The following is a 17,126-nucleotide window of genomic DNA, read 5'->3' as shown; positions in this document are numbered from 1 at the left end:
CTACGCTAGCTGGTTTGGAATCACGAAAAGCGACACTTATTTATTTTGTCATCACGGTTGTTTCCCTGTTCTTCATCATGCCGTCAATGAGAGATAAGAGGACGTACTTCAAGCAGATACAAAACTTCAAGGCCGACTATGCTCCAGCGGAGTTCACGCAATGGGAGTCCGAGAGAACCGGCATGCGAGTTGTCGTGGTTGACAGGAAAGGGCCTAAAGTTTACGGCTATTTTGCCTTGGCAACGGAGATACACGATGATTCAGGCGCACGCAAGTATAGCTTTCGAGCTTCCACGAATACGATACTGACTAATCCCAGCACATACTCTTGAGCACCTAGTGTTTATGGTGAGAACGATCTAATACAAAGAAGAGCCGTCATTAATCCATCTAAGGGCTCAAGGAGCTACAAGTACAAGGGTGTGCTTGACAAGCTTGCGACCAGAGCCTACTCCAACACAAACGCCTGGACGGCTACTGACCACACCGCCTACACTCTTGATACAGCGGGCTGGGAAGGATTTGCACAGATTGTTAGCCCACTCCCCGGCAGTTAGACATCACTTGACTTACCGATCCGCAGCTACCTGTTTACCTCGAGCACGTCCTGTTGCCTACTCTCACGGATGCAGGATGCTACACAGAGGTTCATCATATTGATGGCAAAGGACACGATGCAGGGTAGGTACACCATTTCTTCTCTTCCGCTGAGTTCAAGCTAACTTCGCTCGAGTGTCGTGTACTCTGAGATGCAGGGAGTCCAGAACACTCAAGGCGAGCTGATGGCATTGCAAGCGATACGGCTAATCTATCCCGAACACAACGGTTTCCGATATGAAACCGGCGGCATGATGGAGCAGCTACGCGTTCTTACTGCAGACCGCATCCGCGAGTTCCACCGTGAAATGTACCAGCCGAAGAATCTGTGCCTGGTGCTGGTTGGGAAAGTTGATCATGAAAATCTTCTAGATATTCTTGACGAGTTCGAGGATGGGATCCTGGATTCAGTGCCCTCGGTAGACGCACCTTTCAAGAGGCCATGGGTTGAGTCGAAGCCGACAACAAAGCTCAGCAAAACTATAATTGACACCGTTGAGTTTCCCGAGGACGATGAAGCAACTGGTGAGGTGTTGGTCGGGTTTCTCGGGCCAGACTGCAACGATGTTCTGCAGCGTGAGCGATGCCGTTCCGCAAACTCATATTCGAGAACACGTCGCTGACGCACGCAGGAACGGCAATGGATGTCATGCTGACCTACCTCGCCGGCTCATCCGTCTCGGTACTGGAGAATGTCATGGTGGAGAAGGAGCATCTAGCGAGCGCCGTTTACCACTCCACAGATACGCGGCCAGCCCTTGTCATCTGGTTCACCCTAAGCAGCGTAGCTACTGAGAAACTTGCCGACGTGGAAAAACGGCTGTTTGAGCTCCTGAAGGACACAGCGTCCAAACCACTCGACATGTCGTATATGAAAGACCAATGCATACGCCGCCTAAGGAGGCAGATCAAGTACGCGTACGAGAATTCCAACCAGATTTGGGCGGATCCCGTGATCGAGGACCATCTTTTCGGCAACAGGGATGGATCAGACCTCCGCAAGGGAATGGGTTCCATTGAAGAATTTGACGAGCTTGAGAAGTGGTCTGACACTCAATGGCGGCAATTTCTAAGCAAATGGCTTGCGGATGCTCACCACGTTTCCATCCTGGGCGTGCCCTCAAAGAAGCTGTCGAAGAAGCTCAAGGCCGATGAGAAAGCCAGAACCAAGGCACAGCAAGAGCGTCTGGGCGAGGAAGGCCTTAAAAAGCTTGCCGAGAAGCTGAAAGAGGCCGTCGCCGAGAACGAAAAGGAGGTTCCGAAGGAGGTACTGGAGAAGTTTGAGATTCCCGGCACTGACTCGATCCATTTCTTTCCTACTGTCACGGGCCGATCGGGTCTTGCGAAGAAGATGGGCGACCTCGATAACGACATCCAGAAGGTCATCGACAAGGACAAGACAGACCTTCCGCTCTTCATTCACTTCGAGCATATACCCACGAACTTCGTGCACTGGAGTTTGGTTTTGTCCACTGGCTCAGTACCAGTGCAACTGAGACCCCTACTGGCAGTGTACATCACAAACTTTTTCAACACTCCAATCATGCGCGAGGGCAAGCGCATCGAGTTCGAGCAGGTTGTCACAGAGCTTGAAGAAGAAACGATAGTCTACTCTATTGACACAGGCACCGGCCTCGGAAACTCTGAGCTTCTGCGCATTAAGTTTGTTGTTGAGCCGGAGAAGTACGAGGCCTCGATCAAGTGGGTAAAGGACATGCTGTTCAACAGCATATTCGATGCAGAGGTATGGACAATATTGTCAACCGAGACCGAAGAGCATACTAATCACCCTTCTAGAGACTGAAGGCAACACTTACCAAGATGCTCGCTGATATTCCAGAGGAGAAGCGAAGTGGCAATGGCGTGAGTCCTTCGCCTTTTTATGCTCCTAATGCTCAACTGACGCTAGCAGATGGTACATGCCGTCGACGCAATGATTCATTTCGCCCCACATTCGAGCTCCCGAGCTCAAAACACTCTCGTCAAAGCCTTGTATCTCAAGCGCATCAGCCGACTGTTAAAAGACGATCCCGAGTCCGTCATCTCCAAGCTCGAAGAGGTCCGCAAGACCCTCTGCTGCTTCTCCAACTTCCGCGTCCTCGTCATCACCGACGTCAACAATCTCCCCAAGCCCGTTTCCTCCTGGAAGATCCTCACCGATGGCCTCGATACATCTGCACCGCTTGCACCTCTCGACTCCCGAAGAGAAGCCCTCAGCGACGCCGCAAGAAGTCCCGGAAAACTGGCCTACATAGTGCCGATGCCGACCATCGACTCCAGCTACGCCATGTTCACAGCCCGCGGGCCCGAGTCTTACAACCACCCGCAGCTCCCTGCACTGATGGTCGCAATCGCCTACCTTGATGCCGTCGAAGGCCCGCTGTGGGTCGCGGTGCGCGGCACGGGTCTCGCGTACGGCACGGGCTTCTCGCGCGGCACCGACACAGGCCTGCTCGGTTTCCGCATCTACAGGAGCCCGGACGCCTTCAAGGCCTACGAGAGGTCAAGGCGTGTGGTCGCGGACCTTGCGAGCGGAAAGACGGCCTTTGAGAAGCATGCGCTCGAGGGCGCCATCAGCAGTATTGTGGTCGGGTTTGCGGATGAGCAGGCCACGGTGGCTGGAGCGGCGGCGCTGGGGTTCATTAATCAGGTCGTTAGGGGTGTGCCGAAGTCGTGGAACGAGGAGATGCTGAGGAAGGTTAGGGAGGTCACGGAGGAGGAGATCAGGGAGGTGCTGCGGGAGAGGGTGCTCCCGGTTTTTGAGCCCGGGAAGGCGAACTTCGTGATTGCGTGTGCGGAGATAATGAAGGAGGTAGGTTCTCCTTGTTGCATGGACGTGTGGGGGAACCTCAACTGACATTGACACGTCGCAGAACTTGAAGAAGAACTTTGAGGAGGTGGGCTTCAAGCCTGAGATACAGCCGCTGGCCCACTTCCAGGATGACTACGGGTTGAAGCCTGCGGAGGGCGAGGAAGATGAGCAGCCAACTGAGGAAGAAGAGAGTGATGACGAGGACGGAAGCGACGAGGACGACGAGAGCAGTGATGGTGATGGTGATGACGATGAATCGAATGACGGGTAAACAGGATAAAAGTCAGCACAGAAGCGCTGCATAGCAAACAGGTTACATAGACTGAATGGCGTGCACAACAGGGGCTAGATTTACACACCAAAGAAACACCAAATCATGCAAGACACTTCAGAAGAGAGGGACCATAGTATGGGCTCTGCGAACAGTCGATCCTTCGTGACTGTTAGTGATACTTACTTCGAGCCATCACTTCATAATCCTACGAGAGAGAGAGAGTTGCCTGTCTCTACACGTGACCTAACAGAGACCGGCCAAGGGCTACCTCAGAAGGACGCGGCGGCTTCGCCGACGCGAGTTTTGGTGAGCCAACCCCATCGCATACTTCTTAGACCAGCCCTATACAGGCGCTGCACGGTTCGGCGCTTCTTCCCAGCTGAACATGAGCAGAAAAAATGTCGCTAGCTCTTAAACACGCCACTTATAATCTTTAAAATATCGCTTTCTTATAGCCGCATATTATAATATTGTATATTAACACTATATCTTAGCAATCTTAGTTTACTTATAGCTTATTATAGTGGTGGTATTACGGATTAAACGCGTTTAAAAGAGCTTTATAATAAAGTTCCTCACGTGTTTCGCCTACCCTACGATAAAGTTAGAGTTACAGCTAACTAGAAGGTTTAGCAAGTCAAGGAGCATAGATTTTCTTTCGCAACTCGACTGCGAAGAAGCGCCGAACCGTGCAGCGCCTGTATCAGGCTGCCACTTCGTCGTCCTGCTGTCCAACCTCAATGTCAGTCTGCGGACCACCATGTTGACGTCACAAGCGTTGAAAGTCCACCAAGTACAATGTCTTGCGACTATTGCGAGGTGCTTACGCTTGACAAACTCCTTGAGATATCAAAGACTCGCAAAGTCGCCTTGGATCGTTACGGGTTTCCTGACACGGCTTATTATGCTCATCATCAGTCGTTCCAGAACCTAGTATCTTCGGCACAGAATGGCTGTGGACTCTGTCGTGCTATTCTAACGGAGCTCGCCAAAATTGATGCCATCGGTCAAATCAGCGACAATATCGAAGCCGGGCTGGATACTAGCGTTCGTATCTGTATCGCTGTTCGGGAAAGAGTATTCTGCGCATCAGGCGAGGAGCTCTTTGACCGTCTCCTCGTCCGTGTCGGCGAGACAGCGCGCACTTCAGCTTTGATAGGTCCAGAACGTACAATTAGGCTTGGGCTAATGAGACACAAGAGTGAGTCCAGATAGACGGTCCTCGAGTTTGTGAGATCTTCCCTAACGATCGTTTGCCACAGACAGTCCACCTCAGCTCGCAAGATTGCGCTTAGGCCTACCATATCTGGGCTCTGGACTTGGATCAACCGAGAGTTTCGATCTTGCGCGAAAATGGCTTCACACGTGCACAAAGCAGCACTCGAAGTGGAATGAACGCAACTGTGAACCCATGAGGCACAAGCCTCTTCCCACCCGAATCATCGACATTGGACCTTCGGGCGTCGCGGCCGCACCTAAGCTCTTTCTCTCCGCAGGCCATTACGGCATGTATGCTGCCCTCAGCCACTGCTGGGGTAACACGATGTCAGTGAAGACAAGTATGATGAACCTTGATTCCTACGTTCAAAACTTGCCAATCGACATTTTACCACGGACCTTCCAAGACGCAATCCGCATTACCCGTGAGCTTGCATTCCGGTACCTATGGATTGATTCCATATGTATAATTCAAGATTCTCCGCAAGACTGGGAGCGAGAGAGCGCTGTTATGGATCTTGTGTATAAGAACGCTGCTGTGACAATCGCTGCAGCTGCTAGCAAGGATAGTGAAGCTGGTATTCTTAATCCTTTTTCCTACCAAATTAAGGACTTCACTCAATACTGCCACCTCAGGCTTCACCCAAACTCGCCACTGTCGCACAGCGTACAAGTCTCCAGTTTCAAAAGCCCCGAACACTTCTATGATTGCTTTCATGATTTACCACTCGGTCGTCGTGGGTGGGCCTTTCAAGAACGCCTTCTCTCTCAGCGCGTTCTATATTACGGCCGGGACCAAATCTACTTCCAATGTCGAACCGCTCACCTCTCAGCTGACGGTGTCCAGCCGAACCCTCGTGAAGACACTTTGGCCGACGGAGTAACGCTACTGAACTTTTCCTACTCTGAGAAAGCTGCAGACAACGGAATCGAAGTATACGACAGGTGGCTGCCTCTCCTTGAACAGTACTGCCAATACTGCGTATTGAGCTACTCTAAAGACAAGCTACCTGCCTTGGCGGGCATTGCAAGCACGTTCCAAAAGTTCACAGGAGACGAATACCTGGGAGGTATCTGGCGTCGTGATCTTGCACGAGGTCTTTTATGGCAGATCTGGGACGGCTGTGAGCAACCAGACCGGGCGTCCTCCTGGAGCTGGGCCCGTTGGGATGGATTCGTCTATCATCCTCTTAAACTCCATGAGCCAACCGGTCGTGAACACTTGGTAGAGCTGATCGGTCACGATATCCAAAACCGCGGCCTCAACCCATTTGGCGAAGTAACTTCCGGTAGTCTAACGCTTCGAGGTTGGACTATTCGTCTGAGCTTGAATGGAATGCTTCGATTAGGCGAGGTTTCGCTTGATGGCCGCGAGCATTGCTATGCCGGTTACCCAAATCGGCATAGAATCGTAGGATCAGATTGCGTTGTTCTGTTGATTGGGTCGTACCACCATCGTGATCAATTCGCACGTGCGACGAAAAAAATGGGCATGCTCGTTCTGAAACCTACGCCCGCTCAGCAGGGAGTTTTATTCCGACGGATAGACGCCATTATCCGTGAGGCTACTCCCATGTTCAAAATTGACATGGCTGGATGGATCCGTCAAGATGTGACAGTCATTTGACACAGTGGGATTTCCCTCGAGTGTTAAAGATGTATACCCTTGTATTCCGTCTGGACCCTATACATCCGCTACATGATCCCCAGCCACGTCAAGCACGATGACGATGCGAAGAGAAGCTCTTTTGAAAACTACCTTTTGTCACTTGATCTCTAAGTGTGCGATTGCACATTCTATAAGCACATCTATCCGTAGCCCACCTTGACCAGTTTCCCAAAAACAACGCCGACACTCTCACGGTGGCCCCAGATACTTTTCCAGCGCTCCACGCGCTTACGCCTCCCGAAACACCGCAATTACGAGAAGAACAGCTTCTTCAGCTCCGCCATCGTTTCCTCAGGGTTCTGGACGCTATGTCCGATCGTACGCGGATCGTTGTAAATCTCATAGTCATTTCCGCCCTTGTACGTCTTGTCGCCGAAGAAGTGAATTGTGTCGTACTTGACACCGTCCGGCAGGCTGGCATCGGCTTCGATGTGCTGGAGGCAGTATGTCTTGTCCCAGCCCGTTGGAAAGACGTCGAAGGAGATCTGGCCGCCTATGGAGTAGCTGTGCCCCGGAAAACTTAGTACGCGCTTACACTAGAGCCATGTTGTGAGAATCCTTCCGGGAATACATACGTGAGCCCGTAGTCCGGAAACTCCCTCTTCAGCGCCTCCACGAACGTCCGCCTCACCCCGGCCTCCAGATCAAACTTCTCATACTCGTTCCTCTCCTGCACACTCGCGTTCCTCCCCACAGGACTGATATTAACCATGCCATTCCTAAACTCCACAAATGTCCCCCTCTTAACCGGCACATCCAAATCCGCAATATACCTCAGCACGAAATTCACCAGCCGCTTGTACTTGTCCTCGCCCAACCACGCGATGAAGCTCTGGCTCGCCATCGGCACGCCCATGCGCACGGCCGTAAGCCCGTTCTCCGCGAAGCAGAAGTCGAAGAGCGAGGTTACGGGGATGGAGGGCGTGCCGAGCTGTTCTTGCTGCTTGGCGAGGTCGGAGCCGCCGACGAAGCCGATGGCGACGAGGTGGCGCAGCTGGGAGAGGAGCTGTAGCATCTCGGGGGAGGCGTTGCGCCGGGCGGGGGTTAGGGTGCCGTCGACGTCGAAGAGGACGATGGTGTTTTTTATGGGGCGGGCGGAGAGGGGAGGGAGGATTGTCGCTGCTTGGGCCATTGTGGAGGGTTTGGGGGGTCGTTCGAGGATTGTGGGGGGTTAGGTATGATGGTTGGACGGGTTGGAGGTGTTTTGGAGACTTTGGGCGTGTTCTGAGGAGGAGACGGAGGGCAATGGTTGAGAGAGGTGTTGATAAACTATGGACGAGTTCAGGACACTTTTCGACTTCGTGGTTCAGGGTCCACTACACCGCCTTTCTCCGAGTGTGGGGAGCTTCAGGAGCTTGGGCCATGCAACAATGCTCGTATGGGATCACGAATCGCCTTATACCCATCTACCACCATGACATATCAACGCAACATACTGTCGAGATCCATGGCAGGATATCATTGAATCGGTTACAGAGAGCGATGACTATACAGATTCCAGACTATACAGGCGCGTGTCAACCCACGACAACCAACAAAAGTTGCAGCAACACATCCACTACCCCCAAGAACGCCCATTGTCCCATCACCAAGCATCGCTAACCAAACAGACAATCGAGGTTGCTATCGTACACAGGATATCGCGAGCCCGGGTTCGGAGTCATTCCCGTGTGCTCGTGGAACTCATGCCCTACTTCGAGCTACTCGGGCCTCTCGTCCAACTAGCATAACTGTCAGTGGTCCGTAGCTGAGCGTTAAAGGACCAAGCAAGGCGTACTTGTTCCACATCTGCCCAAGGACGCCAGGCTTCTGGGCCTGGTCCGCGAAGCTGGAGCGGCGCTGGGCGGCGTTGTCGTTGGCCGGGTCACGCTTGAAGGCGTGGAGATTCGCGAATTTTGTAGCGCCGGAGGACTATGGGGCGTGGGATGTTAGTAGTGTTGAGGAGCTTCGGGGTGGTGATTTGAGTGTGAGGGCACGCGATGCAGCCTTGACGGGAATTGGATGCGTGGGGAGAGAGTATCAGGTATTGGAGCTGCTGGGCTGAACTCACCCGTCTGCGGTCACTGTTCGCGCCGTTGTTGTTGGGAGCGTCGGCCATTGCGTTTGTGGTGTGATGTTGGTGTGGTATAGGATGGGTTCGTAGAGCTTTCTTGCAGTGGTGGCCGATATCGTTATGATATTACAGCGTGCTGAAAGATTTGGGAGACTGATGATGAGATGCAGGACAGCTCGAGGACAATTGCAGAAGATAAAGCTCTCCCTACCAGCACAGCTTAGAAATATATATCCCACCCCGCGCCAAATCTCCCAGCCGATGAATTCATCATCACCTGAGCTCTAGCTCTCACCCCGCGATACCAGCCGTCACCCCCTGCACGCGTGGCTTCAGCTCTCCCCCACCATGGGACAGCCGTCCAGCTAAGCTTGCCTACGCATGCCACCTTACCGCTTTGGAGCTCAGAGCTCGGTGCCATTGACATCACCGATCCGGGGCTAGAGTCTCGCCGATGCATCGTCCCGTGCGCATCGTGCGAGAGCGTGAGCCCACTCCTGAGAATTGCATCTCGGGAGCCATGGTGCGAGATTAGCGCTGCCGGCAGAACATCGACTGAGATCGAGGTTCGGCGGTGATTTGGGAGCGGATGAACCTCCGGTCCAAGGCGGGATACGATGGCCGGCAGGGACATTGCGGTGGTGAATCGGGGGCAGATGGGGGACGGAGGGATAGCAGATACACTGTACGGGCCTTGGGCTACGGACGTCTGATGGAACTCCGACGGACCCTTTTGGACCCGAGGACTCTTTGATGGATGGTTGACATGTGTTGTGTCAGCATGCTTATTTATTCCCCAGTTGTCATTTGGTACAATAACCATGGTAAAGCAAAATGAGGACGCTGTGACGAGAGGGATCTCGAATCCCTCTCAGCCCCCTTAGGCCCTTTGATGTTGGATTGGCATCTGGTATGACAGGAAGCTTACTTACGTCCCACATGTCATTCGGTGCAGCAACCATAGGGAAGCGAGAAGGCAGACGCACCAAGACAGACCTGCAATCCTACTCTCGAATCACTGGTCGCATAACGGGATCAATTATCACCTGGTATCACATATGCCCCTCTCAGCCGCTCCAAACAGCCCCCCCCCCCCCCCCAAAAAAAAAAAAACGCCAGAAACATGCTCCCTTTCCCACCCTTCTAACACCTACGCTCCCTCCAACCCATCCCCCACAACCCCTCCTCACTCATCCTCCGCCTCAACCCTCACAAGCACCTCCTCCAAAAAACCCTCCAAGAAACCTTGTACCTCATCTCCCATGCCCACGGGCTGCTGATTATCCCAGTGGTCGATCTCGGCAAAGATCTTTGTCGCCTTGGCGACCAGCCTACGCACATTCTCGTGTGCCTGCGCGCGTCGATGCTGGAGATCCCTATCGGCTGGATGTCTTGAGGAGGACGAAGCATTAGAGAGCGATGAGGACTTTTGCACCGCGTTGAGGTTCTTGGTTCGTCGGTAGAGTGCGGCTTCGAGGGCGGGGAGGACGACGCCGGTTAAGGCTGTGATTTCGGGTTGTTGTTGTTGTTGAGGCTGGTGCGGTTGCTGCTGGGGTTGCTGTGTTTGCTGGTGCTGCTGGTGCTGCGATTGCTGTCCCGTGTAACCCTCACCTCCCCGAAGCTGCGCCACAAAGACATCCCTATTCGAATCGAGCGAACTCCGCGCCGATGATGCAGAAGACGAGGAGGCGGTCGGCGGCAGCTGTTGTGGCAGCTGAGGCATCGCGGGCGCAGGCTTGCGCGTGACCTGTGGAAGGGGCATGAGGAACGAAGCTAGAGGCTGTTGCATGATCGGCGGTAGCGCCTTTTCTTGCTGCGTGCTCTGCGGCCGGTCTGGAGTGAGCAGTTTACTCTGGCCCTTGAACGGCGGTATTGGCGGGAGCTCCACTGGCGAGCGGAGAAGTGAGGGTGGAGGCTTCGGCGGCGATTGGGGTTGTTCGTTAGGGGAGAGGGTCAAAGATGCCATGTCGTGGGCGATGGAGCGCTGGAGGTACTCGTCGAACTCGAAGGAAAGGGGCTTCGTGATTTGCGGCTGCGGGAGGGGTTTTCGGGTTGGAGACTCGGTTGACGGCGAGACTAAGGACTTGATTGGTGATGGAGGGAGCGGTACCTTTGCGGCCGCCGTTGGCGATATCGGCGTTAGCAAGGTAGGCACGTTGCGCTTTGGCGGTGAGAGCGGAGGTGGTGGAGCCGCGTTCGTTACTCGTATTGTCCCGTTGGACGGACGACTGTCGTTCTCTATTCCTTCGCGCGGAGTGCTGGGCTTAGTGGGCGATGAAGGAACCTGATCGCCAGGAGATGTCTGGTTACTTCTCGCATTCGCCGCCGCCGCGTTCATCGTCCTCAACCCCGGTCCTCGGCCGCCCAGCGGCCTTACGGTACCAAAGTCCCAAAGGTCTTCCTCTTCGGGCGTCCTCCTTACTGGCTCCTCGTCCATTTCATCATCCTCCTCATGACTCTTGTTTCCATGCCTTGCTTGCCACCGCTCATGACGCTCAATGAGCTCTGTAAGATACGTAGTCTTCTTCGCCCTCCGCACGAACGGATGCCGCAACAGTTCCTTCGCTGATGGCCTCTCCCTTGGTTCTTTCCTCAAACACAGCTCCACGAAGTCCTTGAAGGGTTTGCTGAAATCGCCTTCCAGCGTCGGTGGCGGGTTCTTCGGTATCAAGAAGAGTACCTTCATCGGATGGATGTCCGAGTACGGCGGTTCTCCGTGTGCGAGTTCTAGTGCGGTGATCCCGAGGGACCAAATGTCCGCTTTATGGTCATAGCCGGACTGCTTGATCACTTCAGGCGCCATCCAAAATGGAGTCCCCACAAACGTGTTCTTCTTCGTCATAGTCGCTGATAGCTGACCGGAGACGCCAAAGTCAGCTAGCTTAACCTGGCCATTGGATCCGAGTAGTATGTTCGCAGCTGTGAGTCAATCAGCATGCGCTCTCCCACAATCGGATGCTGCTGCCCACCCTTGATATCTCTGTGCAGTTTCTTATCCCCGTGAAGGTACTCCAGTCCCATTAGCAACTCCCGAACAATGATGGTGATGTAGTCCTCAGGTATCAACCCAGGCTTCATCAGATCGCCGCAGCTACCGCCGGAGCAGAACTCCATTATGATCCACAGGTCCGACCCCTTCAGGTATGAGCCATAGTACTTGGTGACATACGGCGAGTGGAGTTCCGAAAGGATTGAGATCTCCTGTATTATGTCGTCGACCTCATCCTCCGCATTCTCGACGTCTATCACTTTGATCGCCACGGACTGGCCTGTCCGCTTGTCGACCCTGTCATGGGTCAGCGTCTTGTATCAGACGGGTAGAGTGTAGCAGTACCCTTTGTATACTTTTCCAAAGCTCCCTCCGCCTGCTCAATGTCAACACTGCCCCACCAATTCTTACTTCCTGCCTTACCGATGCAGCTCTGCTTGGTATATAGTGTCTCCGGGTCCACAGCCCCGCTCATCACATCGCTTGCTGCCATCGTGTGTTGTGTTCAGATCAAAGCCCGCGATCGGATCGGCAAGCGGTGGAGGGCCCCAACGTAGGCCGCGGCGGAGGGATGGTGTGACCGCACCGATTTGCGAATATCGTCAATGATGCGGGTTGACACGATCTGATCTAGAATGGTCGGACGGAATTGCGCTGTGGGGGGTTGGGTCTTAGAGCGTGTAGACTGATCTGTACGAGCGAGTTAGCATTGATCTCGTGCATCCCCCCGACTGCTAGATATCGATGTGGATCATGGGGCCACACAAGTTAGAGGCTCAGCATACAGCCCGTGGTTGTCGAAGTGTTAAGACTGAATGGAGAGGAGACATGAAGCATTGAGTGTCCACGGTCCTCGAACCTTCGAATTGTTTACTCTGGCGCGGCAAGGAGCTCTCCGTACCTGGTCGTGAATGCGTCGGAGATGTAACTCAGTATGTAGGCCTTGCATAGTCCGAAAGCCAGCTCCAGCTCCACGTGAAGGCTATGTGCTGTGCCGCGGGGGTGTCCGAGCTCCGTCGCTACAGCATCTGTTGTCGTCGTCGTCGTCGTGGTGGAAGTCGGGGTAGGATGTTGTTGTGGGCGCTGCCTTCCCTCAGCGATATATGATCAACGGCCGTGATAATGGATTGACACAAACCGAGCGCGTCTCCTAAGATCAAGCACCAAGCAGCAATCTGTCGCCCATGCCCAAAAGCATCTGGGTGTCCGAGGGGTCGAGAAATTAAGCAAAAGCCATGGGGTTCACGAAGCGTCATCCCGCAGCGCCCCGTGGTGTTTCGTGTTGTCGGGATCCTGAGGCGCTGATTGCGATTCGCGGGCGCCCTTGCCCTTGCATCTGTAACAGATCTGGCCCCTGCAGCCTTGTTGCGACACCGTGACACAGAAAGGGGACAACCCTCCCGAATCACTGAGGCACAAAGGTAGGATCCTCGAACCGGCCCGCAGCATTACGGGTCTCGGGAGGCTCAGGTCGTATGACAGACAGCGTGGGTTCGGGGCTGACTGCAGTCGGTTGGGGCAGTCCCGCAACCAAGCTGCAGAGGCGTTTCAAAGCAGTCGTTTCATTCAGCATCTGGTTGGAAAGGCACGGTCAAAGAGTCTTGGATCGTTTCAAGGGACATGTGCTGGAACATGAAGCAATAGACAGCACTCCTCCCCAGAGCAACGTAGAGCCCCAAGCCCCAAGCAAATATACCAATACATTCGTAAATCTGCCATAAGACTAAACCCCAAGCCCTTGGGGGTAAGCAACAACTCAGCCCCCTATCGAGCTCGATATTCCAGTGTATCCGGAGAGTTTTAGCTACCAGAAAAATAATACCACACACCTCAGACAGCGAGGATGGAACAACGCCGGCGCGATGTCAGGTGTGAACGCCTACGCTAATCCTATCATGGCCGCCGACACCCCAATGCCATGTCCAATACACCGCCCCGTAGGTCATTTGAGAGAGTCACTATCGTGTACTGGACCCCTCTTCTCGATTCAATCTTTGATGACGCCGTGCCAGCCCACTGCCCTGCCGGGGTCCCGCATCTCTCATGTCCGCGTAGATAATACAGAACGATTTTTTTGCTTAGAACAAAGAGAAGATCTCAACAGCGAGGTCGGTCGTGTACTTTAGCGGCCTTGCTGCTGCTGCTGCTGCTGCTGCTGCTGTAGATGTGGCGATGGATGTTGCGGCCTGTGTAGCAGCGCGTTCTCAAGCGAGCCGATTCGCTCCCTGAGTCTGCTGTTTTCCTCTGCCAACCGGCTGAGCTTAGCGTCGTAGTCGTTGCTTTGCTGCATGAGTCTGACTTCCAGCTCGTGAATGCGGGCCCACATGTCCTGCTCTCTGCCACCGGGCATGCTCGCGCCGCTGCCGGTGTGATGCGTTTGACTTGAAAGACTACTCGCGTTGGACCCCATCGCTGGAGGAGGCGGTATGGGTTGATGCAGCATGTTTGGAGCAGGTTGTGCGCCGCCTGACATCTGCTGTGGTGGTCCAGTCATCCGCCTTTCTGGTGCACCAAGTCCCGGTAGTGAAGGGAGATGAGGCGGATGGCTTAGGGACGACGAGTTGTGCCTGCTTATTCCGCGACCGAATTGCTGCTGCTGCTGAAACTGCTCAGCCGGTGAGCGACCACCGGCGTGATTCGCCGTTTCCGAAATGCCAGGACGTTGCTGATGTGGGTCGGGTTGGCCAGGAGAAAGAGGCTTCGGACTTTCGGTCATTCCACCTTGAGCGAAAACTGATGCCGCCTGTCCTGGAAAGTGGATTGATGATGAGTAAGTCGAGCCGGTAGTCCTTGAGCTGAGTGTGGACGGATCACGTGACGATGACGACCCTGGCGGATATAGCAACTTGGAACCACTGCTCCCGAGATGGCCAGCTAATGGAGGATAGGTACTCGGCATCCGATTTTGATACGGTGCTGACGTCGAAGCTTGACGCGTGTTGTGTGCATGTGAAGACTCACTTTCGCGCCGGCCGCCGTTCCTTCCGTTTTCGGGCTCCTCGTCATCCATTCTTTCGTCGTCATCGCCCTCATACTCAAGTCCCTCCATCGCTTCACCCCCTTTACCGTCTGCCAGTTCTTCAAAACTCGACCTTCGGCCTGCGCAGCCACCTTGACCTTTGGTATGTCTCGCAAGCGCGTCGCCGCGCGCAAAGCGACGCCCGCATTTTGAGCATGTATGCGGCCTCTCGCCAGTATGTAGTTTTGTGTGACGCTTCAGGTCGTGCAACCTGCGGAATCTAGCCTGACATGTTGTACACTCGTAGGGCTTTTCTTGGCTATGTGTAAGAAGATGGCTTTTCAGGTTGTGGTGCCGTGTGAAATCCGTCGAGCAGTATGGACACTTGTGTCTCTTCGTGGACGGAGACTTGGGACTATTTTGCCCGAACCCGGGCATGGGAAGACTCATGTTCCTCGTAGGGGGGCGCATGCTCGGATCATGCGGCGCCGGGGCTGGAAGTGTAAATGCTCGGTTGGAGGATGCGATATCTTCGCCAGCAGAAGACAAGATGCCACCAGACATGTTCTGCTGCTCTGGGGTCCGTACCATAGGCGCTTGAGTGCCGGATAGGGATCCAAGTGCCGGAGCTTCAATGGCGGTGGCAGTAGCGGTTGGCGCAGTTGCGCCTTCCAGTGAACCGAAGCTCGCCAAGCTCACTGGACTCGTCTGCATGTTGCTGCTATCTACCGATCCATTTTCGGGTATCGTGATCGACTTCGCCACCCTCGCAAGTGGTTCGCTCATTGTTGAGGCCGAAGGCGCATCTCTCGCTTTACTCATGCCTGGGTTTGCGGCGCCCAGCAAGGCTTTAACCGCGTTGAACCCCGGGTTCGGACTAAGCTGACGAGCTTGCCCTCGTAGTTGCTCTTCCCTTAGCCGACGCTCGTCTGCAAGAGCAGCAGCTCCCGTGAGGGGCTGAGGAGACAGTCTCGTCAGTCCGATCCTCGGGGACTTTGGCGAGAGTGAAGCTTTCAGACCAGCGATGCCGGAAGGGGACAATGGGGGGTGCCAAGTTGGCTGTTTCGTGGGTTCGTTTGGTGAGATGGAGATGGGAGTATCGGGAGCGACAGTGGTGGACGAAAGTGGTCCTGTTTGCGTAGGAGTAAGTGCTCTAGAGGCAGCAGCCATGAGCGAGTATCTCGGGGCTCTGCTTGTACTGTGTCTATCGGAGGAATCGAACATCGACGCTGCTGCAAGCCAGGACGTCAGTCCGGTTCTTGAGGACGAAGCGCGAGCTTGCAGGCCGGCTCTGGAGCTTAACTGCTATCGATGGCGCGGTCGAGAGGCACCGTGTTGTGCTCACCTTGTGCTATAAAAACCTCGCGACTACCTGGTAGCTTGTGCGAATCTGGGTGACAGACTCCTCCAGCGTAATGACGATGGGCTAGAAGAAGGCGCGCATGCCGGCGGCTTTGAGAGTCCTTGTTGTTGTGAGGAGGGCTACGATGTACACTTCTGTCACAAGAGTCCGGTGAGATGCCGAGAGCAAGGCGTGTAGGCGGACCAACAGGCGCGGGCCGGGCAGAAGAAACTCGGGGTCGCGCAGCGCAAACTCGAGCAGTATGTTGGCCTTACGGGAGCGCTGTGCTCGGTAAACCAGCCGGCGACTGGCGAGGGCGACGATGGCGAAGTTGGTTGCAAACACAGGAAACAGGGTTGACCGCGATCGCCAGCAGAAGAGGCTGAGGAGTGCGGCGGTGGTAAGGTAGCCCTGAAGGATGACGATTCAAGGCGTCGCACGTTTTGGATCGCCAAAGCCGACGCGGACGACAACCACTTTTGGCTTGGAGCGCGACTCGAAGGATTCTCCGAAGAAGCGGAATCGACTTCACTGTTCCCGTCGCCTTCTGGAGGGCTGTGGAGGGCAGTGGAGGCCAAAGTTGTCTCCCCGCGGGCGTTGATGCGGTGGGGTTGGCTTTGCGTATGAAACAAACGTGGCTAAGTAGCGTCGTTCCCTGCCTTGCCAGCCTCACCAAGCAGGCTGGCAATGGTTATTTGTCGGCGAGCTACGCGCCTCCGAGCTCAGGATCCACCAGGCTCGGAACAGATGGGGCTGGTCCTCGTCAGGTCTGCGGTGCTGATCTCTATGGGAGAGATACTCGAGTACCAAAGATGCAACACCTGTCACTCCAGCTCAACACGCCCAGCCAGCCGTTGGAACCAGAGATCTTCCAACCTCTGACAAGCTCTCCAAGCTTTGACAACCGCATCGCCACCCGAGTAAAAGACCAGCGGCCAATGGACGAAAGACCGCTGTCATCGGACGTCCGAATCAAATTTAGCGTTAGACAATCGTTTCTGTATTTGCCATCTCTGGGCCTCGCCGTTGCCTTTTGCGCTCACAGCTACCTTACCGGGTGTCGCCCATCTCTGCACTCCAGGGCTTCCACGCGGTTGTGCCTTGGAATTCTCCAGCCCTAAAGCCGACTCTCGAACACAGGGGAGCCAATTAGAGACACAAAGGCGATCTGGATAGCCGTCTGCTCAATGATGCCTCGGGCATGTAATCCGGT

At 54.6% G+C, this 17,126-nt stretch overlaps 5 protein-coding genes across 5 annotated transcripts; 1 reads left to right on the top strand and 4 right to left on the bottom strand.

Annotated features, from left to right (window-relative positions):
* Nucleotides 1–77: 77 nt before the first annotated feature.
* W97_04214 (uncharacterized protein) lies at nt 78–3,680 on the top strand (the record flags this gene model as incomplete). The annotated part of the gene is made up of 8 exons (XM_007782106.1): nt 78–274; nt 371–533; nt 584–681; nt 734–1,173; nt 1,230–2,341; nt 2,395–2,460; nt 2,510–3,409; nt 3,471–3,680. 8 exons carry the CDS (start codon nt 78–80, stop codon nt 3,678–3,680), a joined length of 3,186 nt encoding a protein of 1,061 aa, XP_007780296.1.
* A 3,141-nt stretch (nt 3,681–6,821) lies between these two features.
* W97_04213 (phosphomannomutase) lies at nt 6,822–7,702 on the bottom strand (the record flags this gene model as incomplete). Its single annotated transcript, XM_007782105.1, has 2 exons — nt 6,822–7,074; nt 7,146–7,702. 2 exons carry the CDS (start codon nt 7,700–7,702, stop codon nt 6,822–6,824), a joined length of 810 nt encoding a protein of 269 aa, XP_007780295.1.
* Nucleotides 7,703–8,260: 558 nt separating this feature from the next.
* W97_04212 (uncharacterized protein) lies at nt 8,261–8,668 on the bottom strand (the record flags this gene model as incomplete). The annotated part of the gene is made up of 3 exons (XM_007782104.1): nt 8,261–8,291; nt 8,348–8,481; nt 8,621–8,668. 3 exons carry the CDS (start codon nt 8,666–8,668, stop codon nt 8,261–8,263), a joined length of 213 nt encoding a protein of 70 aa, XP_007780294.1.
* Nucleotides 8,669–9,809: 1,141 nt separating this feature from the next.
* W97_04211 (STE/STE20/YSK protein kinase) lies at nt 9,810–12,105 on the bottom strand (the record flags this gene model as incomplete). The annotated part of the gene is made up of 5 exons (XM_007782103.1): nt 9,810–10,181; nt 10,254–11,542; nt 11,593–11,909; nt 11,958–11,988; nt 12,036–12,105. 5 exons carry the CDS (start codon nt 12,103–12,105, stop codon nt 9,810–9,812), a joined length of 2,079 nt encoding a protein of 692 aa, XP_007780293.1.
* Nucleotides 12,106–13,734: 1,629 nt separating this feature from the next.
* W97_04210 (uncharacterized protein) lies at nt 13,735–15,741 on the bottom strand (the record flags this gene model as incomplete). Its single annotated transcript, XM_007782102.1, has 1 exon — nt 13,735–15,741. The coding sequence occupies one exon, from the start codon at nt 15,739–15,741 to the stop codon at nt 13,735–13,737; it is 2,007 nt and encodes a 668-aa protein (XP_007780292.1).
* Nucleotides 15,742–17,126: the final 1,385 nt, after the last annotated feature.

This window comes from Coniosporium apollinis (genome assembly GCF_000281105.1).
Source record: "Coniosporium apollinis CBS 100218 chromosome Unknown supercont1.18, whole genome shotgun sequence".
NCBI lineage: Eukaryota > Fungi > Ascomycota > Dothideomycetes > Coniosporium > Coniosporium apollinis.
The sequence above is the reverse complement of the archived record's forward strand: the minus strand, read 5'-3'. Positions and strand labels throughout refer to the sequence as shown.